The sequence below is a fragment of the Hippopotamus amphibius genome, chromosome X (assembly GCF_030028045.1).
Source record: "Hippopotamus amphibius kiboko isolate mHipAmp2 chromosome X, mHipAmp2.hap2, whole genome shotgun sequence".
NCBI classification, from domain to species: Eukaryota; Metazoa; Chordata; class Mammalia; order Artiodactyla; family Hippopotamidae; genus Hippopotamus; species Hippopotamus amphibius.
Window position 1 is genome coordinate 93,960,274 of NC_080203.1, and position 15,762 is coordinate 93,976,035.

General features: G+C 50.8%; 1 protein-coding gene across 1 annotated transcript; it reads left to right on the plus strand.

The window, feature by feature from the left end:
* The first annotated feature begins 2,172 nt into the window (after positions 1 to 2,172).
* SYP (synaptophysin) lies at positions 2,173 to 14,466 on the plus strand. The gene is made up of 7 exons (XM_057718600.1): positions 2,173 to 2,219; positions 3,370 to 3,435; positions 4,645 to 4,769; positions 7,639 to 7,834; positions 8,556 to 8,747; positions 9,953 to 10,283; positions 12,839 to 14,466. Exons 1-6 carry the CDS (start codon positions 2,184 to 2,186, stop codon positions 10,277 to 10,279), a joined length of 942 nt encoding a protein of 313 aa, XP_057574583.1. The 5' UTR covers positions 2,173 to 2,183; the 3' UTR covers positions 10,280 to 10,283; positions 12,839 to 14,466.
* The last annotated feature ends 1,296 nt before the right edge of the window (positions 14,467 to 15,762 follow it).

Below are 15,762 nucleotides of genomic sequence, written 5' to 3' on the forward strand. Positions count from 1 at the left end.
GACAAGCCACCTGAGGGCAGATGATACAGACCCTTGAGTGCCAGGCCCAACCCTTGGGATTTTTCCTGAGAGCAGTGGGGAGCCATGGGAGGGATTTGAGCAAGGTAGTGACATAGTTAACTTTACATTTTTAAATAGATGCTCTGACGGCTGTGCTGAAAACAGATGGGAGGGGGAAGAGACTGGAGATGCTAAATTTGGCAGGAACGATGGTCGCCTTAGCCAGGGGAGGTTGCAGAGGAGATGGTGAGAAATGAGTAGATTCCGGAGATGTGTAGAAGGTAAAATGAACCATTTATTGGGCCCTGTGCTAAGTGCATTACAGTGATTATCTTGTTTAATCAGTGCAACAATCTTATAAGTACCATTTTAAATTATTTTACCTGTCCAAAGTCATACAGGAACAAATATTAGAGGTGAGATTCAAATTCAAGCAATTGAACGCCAAAACCCATGCTCTTCCCCCCAAAAGGCAGTAACTGTGAAGTACCCATTACATATTCCATATTTGTGTGAACTTGAGAGTGTGTGAGTTTTTTTAAAAAAAGAAAAAAACATAGGTATACATTCAGATGGTTCAAAATTCAAAAGTACAAAGAGGCATAAAGTGAAAGTCTCCCTTCCCTCTGGAGGCAACCAGTGTTATCAGATATCTTTTATACAGTTATAAGATGCTGTACTGATAAGTTACCACAGTGGCTAAGAGTAACAGATGCTGGAGCCTGGGTTCAAATCCTAGTTCTACCACTTACCAACTGTGTGACCTTAGGAAAATTCCTTCAGCTCTCTGCACCTTTAGTTTAGTCAGCTATAAAATGAGGATAGTAGTAGTACCTGACTCATAGGGTTGTTGTGAAGATTTAAATGAGTGATATATGGGAAGCTCACGGAATAGCCACAATTTAAAATGTTAGCTATTCTCTCTATAATTATGGTATAATCCTTCTCTTCTCTTTGTACACAATTCCCACATAGTTTGGCATCTTGCATTTCTTACTTAACTAAGTATCTTGGCTATCATTACACAGCTCCGTATTATTAGTAACGACAGCTACATAGTACTCCATTTTGTGGTTCTGAGTTTTTCTAAACAGGCCACAAGTAATCAGCACTTGGGGAGTGTCCAAACTTTTTATAAACAGTGCTGCAGCGTATCATCTTATACATACTTCTTTTAGTACATGTATGAATCTCTTGGTAAGATAAATTCTTAGAAGTGTAAATGCTGGGCCGCATATATGGAGTTGTTAGTTTGCTACATTTTGCCAAATTACCCTCTACAGAAGTTATACCAATTTAACTTCTACTGGTAATTTATGAGAATGCCTGTTTCTGCCCAACCTGCTAATATTGAGCATTATCAAACTTTTTTTATATTCACCACCCTCAGAGATGAAAAATGGTGTCTTAGTAGCTTTTATAGACATTTCTTTTAGTATGAGTGAGGTTGAACATTTAAAAGCCAGCTATATTTATCCATTGGATTTTGCAACACGGTAATTGCCATTGACCTTGGTGGGCCTAGTTTTAGTAGGGAGGCGTAGTCCAATTAAGAGAGGACTGAGGAATAAACGGGATATAACAAGCTAGAGTTGGAGTAGGCAACACTCTGACTAAGAAGAGATAAAAAGGGGAGATGGTTGGAGGGGGAGGGTTTTTTTTTAATGTGCTTAAAATGCAGATGAGAAGAAACCCTCAAGAACCTGAACTATGTTTAAATTGCAGGAACTTTGGGCACTGCCAATAACTAGCTGGGAGACCTTGTACAAGTCGCTTAACCTCTCTGGGGACTAATTTTCCTCACCTGTAAAAATGGGGCCCATAGTCCCTACCACGCAGGGATGTTCTAAGGATTAAATAAGTGAACACATTCAACAAATTCAGCAAAGGGCCTGGCAAACTATCCTACTGTAGGACCGAACGGTCCACCTCCCCGGGGCTCTAGCTGTGTTTTCAGAGATAACGATCTTCCGACAGCATTCTCACGCTTCCAGCCTCCAGACTGGAATGGCTGCCGGTGAGATTTGGACACGGCCGCTGTGCGCAGGCGCGCGCGGTGAGCGAGGTGGGGGCGCCAGGGGCGGAGCTGCCGCCGCCTGGGCTGTTCCGACGATCGCGCGCCGCCCCCTCCGCGTCCCGCGCCCGCCCTTGCTAGCAGGCGCCTCCCGCCCCCCGCATTGCTGATGCTGCTGCTGGCCGACATGGACGTGGTGAATCAGGTACGCATTCCAGCACCGCGGACAGAGCCCGCTGCTGCCCAGCCTCCCTGCCCGGGTCGCAGAGAATCCGCCGACTCTAAGAGGTGGTGGCCAGAATCCTAGCAGCGGACACCCGGTCCCCAGTGCTGGGGCTGGGGTCTGCGGCAGGCGAGGGGAGGAAAGGGGAGGTGGAGAAAAGGAGTGCGCCCTTTGCCGCAGCGAGGGCCGTCCTCACTGCCGCAGCGGGAGCCGCCAGAAGCCAGTTCCTTACAGGCTACCGGGGAGGAAGAGGGGTCTTGGAGCTAGGGTATAGGCAAAGAAGGAGGGGAGGGGAGAGTGGAAGGAAGATGGGGGGTGCTGCGGATGAGCTAGGAAATAGAGCGACAGAAGGCGTGGGGGCGGGGGTGAAGGGGAGGGCTGACACCTGCCCCTTCCAAACATATATGGTACCCTAGTAGACGACCACCTCTTCCCCCAGAGCAGACCAATGGGGACGATGGGTTTCGCTTCTCCCAAACCCCTAGTCTCCCTTCCCCCAGCACATATGCAGTGAAGCCATGTCCCAGCCCTCCTCCACCTTAATCAGTCCAGACCCTCTCTGCCATCGCACTCTTCTTTGCCACCTCAGAACCTCGCCCATCTCTAACCAGGACTAACCCCTCCCCATCCTCATCACCTCAGACACCCCACCACCATCATCTGACTCACCTTTACCGCCGCAGACCCCTCCCCCACCCTAGCCGACCCGACTCCCTCCCTGTTGACTCACCTTCACCATCCAAGACCCCTTCCCCCACCCCAACTCCTTCCTCACTCTCTCCACCCGATCCCCTTCGCCATCTGATTTACCTTTACCGTTTCAGACCTTCTTCCCTTCTGTAACTAGTCCTGACTCTATCCCCATCTTCCTCACCCCGATCCCCACTGCCATCTATCTCACCATCTCTCCAGACCTCCCCACCAGCCCTGAACCCTGGTGATCTTCTCTCAGAGACCCTGAGCTCACACCTTCCCCAGAGTGTCACTTTCTCCTTTTCACCCCCCCTCCAAATGTCACTCCCTCCCCGAGATCACATGCCTTATCCCCAGGGGTCATTGCCTGGTGGCCTTGTCCCTCACCTCCCTCTTCATCCCCAACAACCCCACCCCTCCCCACCGTTTCTCTCCTCAGCTGGTGGCCGGGGGTCAGTTCCGGGTGGTCAAGGAGCCCCTCGGCTTCGTGAAGGTGCTGCAATGGGTGAGTGTGGTCTGGGTTGTGGGGAGCAGGAGGGAGGTAGTGGGGTCTGGAATAGCAGGAGTGGAGTAGGGATAAGGAGGGAGGAATGGGTAGGTGGGTGGGGGGCAGAAGGTGATGGGGGAATTGGCCTCCAGGGTGAAGTCCCAGGGGGTTGGAGCCAGAGAACAGATGGGCTGTGATGTGACATCACATAAGGCCATGGGTACCCCCAATCTGAAATGGAATATTGTGACATCCTACTTCCTTTCCTGAGGTGAGAGAGGGGCGGGGAGGTGGAGACTGAAGCTGGTTGCTGCAGGGAGAGATGCAAAGCCAGAGAAACCCAGAGACAGTGAAGGAGACAGAGAGAATGGGAGATTGGGAATGATGGAGACAGAGATGGAAATACCAAGGAAAAAAAAGAGATACAGAGATGACAGAGAAACAAACAGAAAGAGACAAAGAAAAAGGAGATAGAAAAAGTTGCACGGAGAACAGAGATGCAAAGAGAAACAGACACAGGAAGAGAGGAAGAGAAATGGGGTGAGGGAGAGAAAGAGACAGAGGGAGAAGAAGAGACCCTCTGGAAAAGAGAAAAAGAGAAACTGATAAACAGAAAGGGAGGCAGGAGGGAGACAGAGAGAGCACCATAGAGAGGATGAATCAGAGACAGAGCAGGGAAATAGAGACAAGACAGACGAAGAAACAGAGAGACACACACACACACACACACACATTCAGAGAGAGAGAGAGAGAGGAGACAGAAAGAGACACACATAGATACTAGAGAGGCAGAGAGAGATAGAGAGAGAGAGACAGAGGCATCTGAGAAAGACGGAGACACGTGGAGAAACAGAGACAGAGAGATACAGAGAGAAATAGAGACACAGAGAAAAACAGAGACAGGCAGAATAAAGAGAGAGAGACAGAGACAGAGAAATAGAGACAGAGACAGAGAAATAGAGAGACTGAGATAGAATAAGGAGACTCAGAGCATTATTGAGAAGGAGAGACCAAGAGAGACACTGGGAGAAAGACTGGAAGAGATAGCCACACCCCTCTAATCAGCTTGTCCTTGGGCCCCATGAGCCCTGATTAGGGGATGGGGGTGGGGACCAGTCCATCTGCTGCTGCCTATGCTGGGCTGGGCCCCAATCTGTCCAGAGGAGGGCAGCCCCATCCCACGTGCACACAGGCTCACCATGGCTATCCCCATCCCTGCTGCCCAAGGTCTTTGCCATCTTCGCCTTTGCCACATGCGGCAGTTACAGTGGGGAGCTCCAGCTGAGTGTGGACTGTGCCAACAAGACCAAGAGTGACCTCAACATCGAGGTCGAATTCGAGTACCCCTTCAGGTGTGCCCCCACTCTAGCCCACCCCTGGGATCCTGACAGACCTGGGATGGGGGAGGGAAGGCGGGACCAGCCAACACCTCCTCCCCAGTGGCTCCTGCCCAGCCCCTACCTCGGGAAACCACACCCACTCAGGTCACTGTGCATGCGCTGAGCACCTACCTTGTGCCTGCCACTACTCTGGACATCTAGGACACGTGGTGACCAAGACAGGCATGGGCTGTTGCCCTTTGGCTATGGTCTAGTGAGGGGGAGAGGCAGGAGACTGGCAATAAACAAGATTCAAAATTATATACATATATCCTTAATGCAGTAGGTGCTCAATTAATGTTAGCCAATATTATTATTTAATTCCCATTCATTCATTCCATACACATTTTTTGAGAACCTATTGTATGTCAGGTACTGCTCAAAATGCTGGGGATATAACAGTGAACAAAACAGACCAAGTTCCCTACCCTCATGGAGCCAACATCATAGCAAATAAACAAATGAATAAAGAGGATAATTGCAGATTGGGAGAAATCCAAGGAGGGCATCCTCATGCAGGGTTTTATGATAGAGAATAATGAGGGGGTGCTACTTAGCCATGGGAAAGGATTAAACCCAATCAAACAGTTCTGAGAGTTACTGAGCTCATACCGTGTGCCGCGTGCTAGGTACACAAGAGTGAGCACAAGCAGACAAGGTCGCTGCCCTCATGGAGAGGCTTACCTCCTAGGAATGGGAAGACAGAAACCCACAGACACAATTTCAATAGGGGCTCCTGAGGCTCTTCCACTACTAGGATAAATCACATAACTGCTCTGGGTCTCCATTTCTTCATCTGTAAAAGGGGATAATAATACCCACCCTACAGGGTTATGATAAATAGTAAATGAATTAATACTTGTAAAAGGCTTAGCACGGTGCCAGGCACACAGTAAGTGCTCCATAAATGTTTGTTAAAATAAGGAAAATAAATAAGTTTAAAGGACTCAGGAAAGAGATCAGGGATTGAGTTGGAAATTAGGAATTTTTGAGCACTAAGGGTAAATGTAGGCTCAGATCACCAGGGTGAGAGGGAAGACTGAGGAGAAGACAGTCCAGCACAGGCCCTGAGCACTAATCAAAAGAAAAGGGGGCCCCAGGGAGGCATGGTGTGATAGACTGGGGAAAGGGGGATGGCAACCAGGGATCCACCAGTTCACAGAAGCCAAGAGTGTTTGGGGAAGCAGTGGGAGTTGCAGCATGGGATACTGCTGAGAGCAGGCCCTTTCGGGATCTAAAAGACCACAAAAATCTGTGGACCCCCCAACACCTCCCATGCCTAGGACCTCGGGTCCTGAAGATCTGCCCTTTACCCACAAATCTCCCAGGGAAAAAAATCTTTGCCCTTTGTCCCCCTGACCAACTCTACCACTTCCCCAATAATCCCCCCTAAGTACCCCTCATTCCTCCTAGAAACCCAGAAACACAAACCCAGATCCAAATCCTAGCTCCATCATTTAGCAGCCATGCAGCCCTGGGCAAGTAACTTAGCCTTGCAGAGCCTTGGTTTTTTCATCTGTAAAACAGGTATAGTAATACCTGCTTAAGAGAACTGGGGTGGGGGTGTGTTCATTAAATGAAGCAACTACGTCAAATGCTTAGAGGTGATCAATAATTGTAAGCCCTTCCCTCAGGGCCTTTGCTATACAAGGGCACAGGCACCATTTGCTCATCTTAGCATCCTGCCCCCCACCCTGAGGCCTGAGCTCTGAGACTTCACCCCAGTCTCTCTCCCCACACACATTCCTCATTATGATCCCTCTTCCTTCACACCATAGGAAAGGCCTTAGCCCCACATGCCTTCCCAGTCTGCATGCCCCCCACCCCAGCCCACACCTCACATACACATGTCCTGTTCCAACATCCCTTCCACCCTCCTGTCTTTCTGTCTGTCTGTCTCTTCCTATTTTGTAGTCCCTGGGCTCTCCTCTGCTATGTACACATTTGTTTTTCTCTTGGAGACCTGAAGTGAGGTGGGGAGAAGAGTCAACATGACGTAGGGAGGAAAACACAGGGTTCAGATCCCAACTCTGTCATTCCCATAACAGCTGTTTGACTTTAGGCTAGTTAATGCATTTCTCAGAGCCTCTGTTTCTGCCTCCATATACTTCATTTAATAAACATTTATTGTAGAGAACAAACATATGGACACCAAGTGGGGAAAGCAGGGAGGGTTGGGGGGGGAATGAATTGGGAGACTGGAATACCAAATTGTACACTCTAAATATATGCAGTTTATTGTAAAAAATAAAAAAATAAAAAGTTAAAAAAAATAAACATTTATTGAGCGCCTACTATGTGGCAGCACTGTTCCAGGCCTTAAGGGTACAACACTGAACAAAACAAAGCAAAAAGCCCTGCCCTCTTGTAGTAACGACAAAAATCAAGGAAAAAAGTAAAATACGTGGTATCTCAGATGGGGTATCACAGCTACAGAGAAGATGGACCAAAGAAGGGGGCTAAGGAGTGCTGGGAAGGAATGGTTAGATTTAATCAGGGAAGACCTCACTGAGAAGGTGACCAGTGGAGCAAAGCTTGAAGGAGAAGAGCATTCCAGTGCAAAACTCCTAGGGTGTGAGGGTGTCTGGTATGCTCTAGGAATAACCAAGGGACCAAAGTGCCTCGTTTGGAGTGAGGGCTGGGTAATACCTATTTTACTGGGATGCTCTCAGCAATCAGTGAAATGTGACTGGTACACAGTAGGTGCTCATGAATGCTTATTTCCTCCTCTTCCTGGGACCTTGTCAGAATCTGGGGGGGAGGGGGGGGTCCCATGACTGGGCAGGGGGGAGGGGAGGGAGTTCTTGGGGCCTGGGCCACACCTGCCCACCTCTCTCTGCAGGCTGCACCAAGTGTACTTTGAGGCACCCACCTGCCAAGGGGACCCTAAAGATGTCTTCCTGGTGGGCGACTACTCTTCATCGGCTGAATTCTTTGTCACCGTGGCCGTGTTTGCTTTCCTCTACTCCATGGGGGCTCTGGCTACCTACATCTTCCTGCAGAACAAGTACCGAGAGAACAACAAAGGGCCCATGCTGGTGAGCTCCCTCAGCCACTCGCATGCATGCAGGGGCCAGGGGACGTGCAGCCTTGGGGACACAGCCATATTCAGAGGCTACACCAAATCCCAGACAGGCCCACATGCAAGCGGCCCTGATAACAGCCGCACACATCACTGCTGCTGCTGCTATGAGCATCAGAGACACCAAATCATAGAGTGACAGGGACACACCCACAGCCCACACAGAATGCCAGACACCTGGAAACTTGCCACCTCTCACAAAACCCCACAGCCTAGATGACAGAAAGCAGCACGCAGAGGTTCACTGTGACAGTCAGGCTTGTCATCACACCACACAGACACACTGATTCCTACACAGCTGTGGGGTGTACTCATACACCCTCATCCCAGACACAAAAATGACACAAATTCCCACATTCAGACAAAAGTGGAAAGACACACTACTTTTCACAGATTCAGCAACCATCCCACAGAATCCCCCCCATACACACCCGCACCACATACCACAATCACACTCCTGCACCCTCTGTCTCACACACAGACACACACACAAGCCCAAGTTAGGAGGGCCACCTTCAAGTGAGTGTTGGGGGCTTCGAGAGCTAGAAAGGCGGGGAGAGAAAAGCCTCTTCTGGGAGACCCCCCTCCCAAGAAAGCCTGTGATCTGAGGATGCCCCACAGCCCAGCATGAATCAGCCCACTCACAGTGCCGCCTCCCTCCCCCCTGCCCATCCTAGGACTTTCTGGCCACAGCAGTGTTCGCCTTCATGTGGCTTGTTAGCTCCTCGGCCTGGGCCAAGGGGCTGTCAGATGTGAAGATGGCCACGGACCCAGAGAACATTATCAAGGGGATGCCTGTCTGCCACAAGCCAGGGAATACATGCAAGGAGCTGAGAGACCCTGTGACCTCTGGCCTCAACACCTCGGTGGTAAGCCCTGGGAAGCTGGCTGTGCCAGCTGGGGAGGGTGCCTGGGAAACTTAGTCTGGCATGGGGAGTGGTGGAGAGAGAGAATAAGAGGAAATTCAGAGGAAATCCAAGAGGGCTCCCTAGAGGAGGCATGCCAATAACAGACCCTTGAAGGATGAGATAGTAATTGTAACCACTGTGACACCACAGACTGTCCCCAAAAGGGGAACGTGAGATCTTCTGTCCAATTAGGTTTGGGAGACCTGGATCCCAGGCTCAGCCTAGTCATGTAGAATCTCTGGCAACTCAGTAAGTACCCTCTTGGGATCTGTTTCCTTACATGCAAAATGAAAGAATAACTTGAAATGTTTCCCATCTGGACGCCCCCTACTGGCCAGAGTCAGACTGAGCTCAAATCCCAGCTCTCCCACTTGCAAGCGCTATGACCTGAAACTAGTTACTCAGCTTCTCAGGCCTCAGTTTGAGCATATAAATTGAAAATAAGAGGTCCTGCTCCAAAACTGAGTAGTGAACTAATAACATACGAAGTGCTTAGAAAAGGGCCTGGCACATGGTAAGTCATATCCAAGTGTTATAGATGCTCAGATTCCAACTCTTTTTTTTTTTTCTGTCAATTGCTGGCTATGAGGCCTTCTGTCACTTAGCCTCTCTGGGCCTCAGTTTCCTCAACTACAGGAAATATTACTTCCTGTCCCCAAATTGAATTACATTGTATATATTTATACAAATTCAATATATTTGTTTTAATATAAAAGCATATATTTATATACTTTATACATGTGTATTTATACATATATTTGTATATACATATGTATGTGTATATATGCATCTGTTAGTGGTATAGCTATATATTTAATAAAAATTTATGCTTAACATTTTACTATATATTACAAAATTAGGTTTACTATATTTTGTACACGTATACACGTGTATATATGCAAACACATAAACACATATATGTAATACTGATATATCTCAACATCCCCAGGAATCTGAATTCTAACACGCCCCACGCCCCCCTCCCCGCCACGGTGATTTTTTTTGCACATAGACATTCATGCGCTGGGACTCAGAGGGTCGGGGTCTCAGAGACCACCACCCTCCGGGCGCCCGCGAACCCAAGCCTGACGCCAGCGGCCTCGACGTTCCCCGGGGCCGCCAGGACAATGGGCGCAGAACGACAGCCGAACTTTGTCTCCCCACAGGTGTTTGGCTTTCTGAACCTGGTGCTCTGGGTCGGCAACCTGTGGTTCGTGTTCAAGGAGACAGGCTGGGCCGCCCCATTCATGCGCGCTCCTCCCGGCGCCCCCGAGAAGCAACCGGCACCCGGGGACGCCTACAGCGAGGCAGGCTACGGGCAGGGCCCCGGCGGGTACGGGCCCCAGGACTCCTACGGGCCCCAGGGCGGCTATCAGCCTGATTACGGGCAGCCCGCCGGCGGCGGCGGCAGTGGCTATGGGCCTCAGGGCGACTACGGGCAGCAAGGCTACGGCCCTCAGGGTGCGCCCACCTCCTTCTCCAATCAGATGTAGCCTGGTGAGTGACAGACCGGCGGCGGCCAGGGAGGGTTTCATGAAAGGAGATGGGCGGGTCAGTGAACCAATAAGAGTCAAGAGTATATGATACGTAGGACGCTGGCCGGACAAGTAAGGATGGGAGTTTGAAGGAGTCAATAGAGAGGCGGAGCTACAGGCTAAGGGCGAAAAACTAGCCAATGGTGGAGAGCAGAAGAGTGGCGTTTGAAAATGGACAGAATGAAGAGCCAATGGGAGAGAGGCAGAAGTGTTACTCTGAGGGAAGGGAGGGGGCAGAGCAACTAATGAAAGGAGGAAATAACAGGAGGACTTGCGTAGTGGGAAGTCGGCTGGGCGCAGGAGCCAGGGAGGGAAGGGGACGTGGGTCTTAACCAATATGTTATGATAAGGCCAAAAGATGATGAGGGTAAACGGTCTTGGATCATGAAGGTGAAACAAGATCACTAATCCGGAAGGAGGTGACAGATCCCTGGAGGCGAGGGAGGTGGTGTGGAATTTCAAAGAAGGAAAAGGGCGGGGTGGAGCGGGGACATTGGAAAGTCCTGCAGGCCTTCTTGTTGGGTCTCAAAAGACAAGCGAGATTTCCTTCAAATATGAGGGGGGAAGATGGGGAGTAGAGGCAGGCTGATGGTGTTAGAGGGGAAAGGCAAGGAGGTGGCAACACGTGGGTGGAGGTAGCTTCTGGCACTTGGCCAGGATGGAAAGGGCAGGGAGGAGTTTATTAGGTATCTCATATCTAATTCATTAAAAATTCCTGTTGGCTCTACCTTCAAAATATATGCATAATCTCCCCACTGTCCCCCTGGACCTCTTCACTGGTTTCCACCTCCATTCTCATTATATTATGCTCTTGGTGTGGGGAACAATCCTGTTAAATCCTGAATCACACCACGACCCTCCTGTGCTCAGAGCTCTGCAGGGGCTCCTGTGTCACTCAGATTAAAAGCCAAAGCCAAGGGCTTCCTAGGTGGTGCAGCGGTTGAGAATCCGCCTGCCAGTGCAGGGGACACAGGTTCGATCCTTGCTCCAGGAAGATCCCACATACTGCGGAGCAACTAAGCCTGTGCGCCAGAACTATTGAGCCTGCGCCTTAGAGCCCGTGAGCCACAACTATTGAGCCCATGTGCTGCAACTACTGAAGCCCATGCACCTAGAGCCCGTGCTCTGCAACAAGAGAAGCCACGGCAATGAGGAGCCCGAGCACCACAACAAAGAGTAGCCCCCACTCACCGCAAGTAAAAAGAAAGCCCGCGCACAGCAAAAAAGACCCAACACAGCCAATAAAACAAATTAATTAATTAATTAAAAAAAAAAAGCCAGAGCCAAAAGTATGGCCCTCGAAGCCCTACACTATCTAGCCCCACCCCTCACTTCTCTGACCTCTCACCTCCAATCACTTTCCCCCACTCTGTTTCAGCCACACTGGCCACCTGGATGTGCCAGGTGCAGTCCAACTTCATGGTCTTGGTGCTTGCTTTCCCCCTGGAGTTTCAAACCCACACACACTGATAACCTTACCTGGCCAGTCCCTTTCTTACATCTCCCTGTGCTTTTCTTTATCACAGTCTGTAATTATTAGTTTATATGTTTATTGACTGTCTCTTCTACTAGACTAGGGGATGTGACCATGACCAATTCATGCTATAGACACATCACTTAGAGCACTACTAATGTTAAGAAACATTTATTGAGGAAATAAAAGAAACAACATAGCATGAGACATTTTACTATCCTTTTATTCTTCTCTCCTTAAAATCTCCCCTTGATTTATACCTTATGCGGAGTCAACGCTGAAGTCCTCACAGCCTTGTCCACAAGGTGTATGTGACCCCATTACCTACCTCTCTGACATCACCTCTTACCATTCTTTGCTCACTCCATTGAAACCCCACTGATCTCCTTGCTGTTCCTCAAACACGCTAGACGTGGTCCCACCCCAGGGTCTTTGCACTGGCTGTGCTCCCTGCCCAGAATGCTCTTCTCCTCTGCATGGTTCATTCCCTCACCTTAAGTCTTTATTCCAATGTCACTTCTTCAATGAGGTCTTCTCTGACTACCTACTTACTACAACAACCTTTCTTCCCCAATTGTCACTCCTAATCCCCTTCACCCCAGTCTACTTTTTGTTTTTCCATTTCACTTATTATCACCTTATATCATAGTAGATAACTTATTTATATATCATGGTCATTGTTTGAAGTCTGTCTGTCTCCTCTGCTACAATGTAAGCTCCACAAAGATAAGGATCTTTGCTCTGCTCAAATAGTTTATCACCAATGAGGAGAACAGTACCTGTTAATAGACTTTTTGGGGCTGGGGGAAGGGGAAACCGTAATTTCTTTTGTACTTAATATAGTGGAGGCAAGGTATATCTTCCCAGTAGGGGCAGCTGGGATGAAACTGACCCCAAGACTATAAGTGAAGGAAGAAGGAAGGAAGAAAGGGCATGGCAGATAGAGGGTAAAGCCAGGGCGGAGGCATAGTAGCCCAGCCCTTCCCTAAAGGCACCACTTGTGTCTGGACCCCCTCTCTTTTTTGTGTCTTTTGTCTCCACAGGTCAGTACAACCCCGGAGGACCCCATGGGTAGGCAGGAGCTCAGGAGAAGGCCTGCCCCCCCTTCCCACCCCTACACCCCAGGTCTCCACCCCTCAAGCCAGGAGACCCTTAACTGTCTTTGCTGTTTATATATATATATATATTATATATAAATATCTATTTATCTGTCTGAGTCCTGCCCCCACTCCACTCCCCTTATGCATTAGGGACCCAATCTTGAGTGGGCCCTTCTCTTACTCCTTCCTATCCTTTCCCCTTCATCCTTTGGCCCCTCTCTGTTCCCTGGCCCTGTGCCCTGAGGTTGGGGGGCTCTGTAATGCGGACAGGGAGGAGACAGAAGGCTGTGTGGGGAGGGTGGGTGTGAGTTCAGACCCTCTCCCCTCTGTCCTTCCCCTCCTCCCAACTCTGGCCTTGATTCCTCCAGCAATGCCTGAACAGGGGCCATTAGGGAAAATTCAACGCTGAGGAGGGGAGAAAGACAGAGACTGGGGGAGCTTGGGACCCAAGATGGTCTTGGAGAGGAGCTCTGGAATGGATGGGGCTAGTTAGCTGAGAGGTTGGGTTCCAGACATACTGGATCTGGAGTTTCAAGAAGAGGGGTGCCCTACAGCATTCTAGAATGGAGCTTGGAAGGAGGCTGAGAGTGTGGTCCTAGAAGGGGTGGAGCTTTGAGTGGGGCAGCGGGTGGACCCACAGGAGGCAGGGGTTGGAGTAGGACAGGGTTCTATGGAAGGAGTGTGACTTGGGGCCTGGACACTGGGTTTGGAAAAACGCTGAGGATGGGGTTCTAGAAGAGGTGGGGCTTGAACCAGGCAGTGGGTGAGGCTCCAGAGTGGGCGGGTCTTGGATTGAGACCAGAATCTATGGAAGGGGTGTGGCTTGGAACATTCGAGAGACTGAGTTTGATTCTAAAGGGGGCAGACCTTGGGCAAGGCAAGAAGTGGGGTTCAGGAATGGGCCAAACTTGGAGTGAGGTCGTGGGCCGGCTTCTAGACAGTTCGGGGCTTAAAGTGGGACGTGCTTGGTGGTTTCTAAAGGAGCAACCTCGCCCCCCCCCCAAAGGAGCAGTACAGAAAATATGTTTTAAAGTGGGCGGGCTTGGCAGTGGGGAGGGCAAGGTGAGAGGCTTGGCTAGGGGCTGAGGGATGGGTTTTGTTAGGGGTAGGGGAGAATATCCCTGGCTAAGGCTGGGGACAGAGGTGGCCTGGGAACAGCTGAGAGATAAGACTTGGAGGGTAAGGGGTGGGATCCAGAGAAAGGCACCCCCCACACCCTTGCCCACCCCAAGATGGAACAGCTAGGCAATCAGAGGACAGAGCCAAAGGGTCTGTGGGGCCGACCTACCCCTCTCCCCCACTTCCCTTGCCTCCTCCCTCCCTCCACACCCCCATCCGTCCCGAAGTGGTTGGAGGCCCGGTCTGGAGCCCCTGTCCTGCACCCTCTGCTGTGTCTGTGATGTCGGTAGTGCCTGTGGTCATGTGTTGCCATTTTGTCTGGCTGTGGCCCCTCCCCCCCCTCCAGACACCCCACCCTTTCCCGTGCCCTTCGGTATTGTTTGAAGACTCCATCCCCGAGGAAGAACAAATATGATGAATGCTCCTCCCCTAAATAAACTCCTCAACCACCTAGTCCACACGGCTCTGACTTCTCAGTGTGTCTTTTTTTTTGAGGGGGGGACGAAGAGAAAGATGGGGAAGAGGAAAGGCGAGAGGAAGCTCCGCCTCCGACCGGCTGGACACCGTTCGAGTCACCCCACCATTTTCGGCCCCTCAAACAGTGTTTTGCCGAGCCGCAGCCTCTGTGAAGCCTCACCTGCCGATCATTCTAAGTCACGCACTGAGTAGCCCTGCCCACTGCCCCACTACCGGCCACCGAATGCTCTTTCTTTCTAGGGTTCGGTTCTAATTCTGGTCCCTTAGCCATGCCCCTTCCCAGCCCCTTGTGGATTCCTGTCCTTGAATCCCCAAAGGGTTCAAAAGGACCCCCATGCTTCACAAGGAGACTTCCCTCTAGCCACCTGCCTCGCATTCTTTAGACCCTGATGTCTCTCCATTTCCTTTGCCTCCGCTCCTGCTGGAGAACCGGGAGACCGGGTAGGCTGCAGGGCCAGGAGGCGGGGCGCCAAGGTGACTCGTTAGTTCTTTCATTCATTCCCTATAACCTTTCCCAGGTTCCTCCCTGGGGCGGGAAGTGACCAGGATGTGCGTAATGGGGCGCGGTGGGGTGGGGGTGAGGTCCCCGGCGCCCACGACGAAGACCAGGCTGACCGCAGCCGCCGCGGTGCCTAATTAGAGACCCTGGTCGGGCACCTGTGTGCCCGGGGACCCCGTCCTCCCAGCCCTGGGGCATAGCGAAGCCTAAGAGCGCGAAGGAGAGACTCCGAGCTCAGGGAATGAGCTCGGGGAGAGAATCACTGGAGAGAGAAAAGCGGGAGCAGGGGAAGGAAGGCTTTAAAATCTATTTCTCAGGACTTAGGGGGCATCACAGCTGGGCCTGTGAGGATGGGGAGCGAACAGGGAAGAGGGCCTCGGAATCTGGCCAGTAACTTTAACCCCCTCCCCATAAATCTCAAATGACCCTGGCTCTGAAAGCGGATGAGAGCGGGGACGTGGGGCATGGGGGATGTAGCTCTCTGATGGGGGTGAGGGAGCACCAGCTGGGGCTGCAGTGGGGTTGGGGACCGTTCTTGCGGCATTCATCCGGGGGAAAGAGACCCTCAGAACATCACCAGTGGGGAGAGGGCCAAGAGGTGGCTCTAACCCATCCCCCAAATAAACATCCAAGATAAATCCACACGAAGCGTCAATACAAGTACTCTAGTGCACACACCTTGGAGTCAGGTCGCCACTTCCAAGTTCTCCCTCCTTCACTACAGAGCCCTCAAACTCTAGAATGTCCTGTGAGAGACCATGTGGAACCTTGG

Bases quoted from the DNA above. Each gene is read 5' to 3' on its own strand.
- SYP (XM_057718600.1), top strand. From the start codon at position 2,184: ATGCTGCTGCTGGCCGACATGGACGTGGTGAATCAG. The intron at 3,436-4,644 runs GTGAGTGTGGTC...CTGCTGCCCAAG, and splicing joins TCGTGAAGGTGCTGCAATGG to GTCTTTGCCATCTTCGCCTT. The intron at 7,835-8,555 runs GTGAGCTCCCTC...TGCCCATCCTAG, and splicing joins ACAACAAAGGGCCCATGCTG to GACTTTCTGGCCACAGCAGT.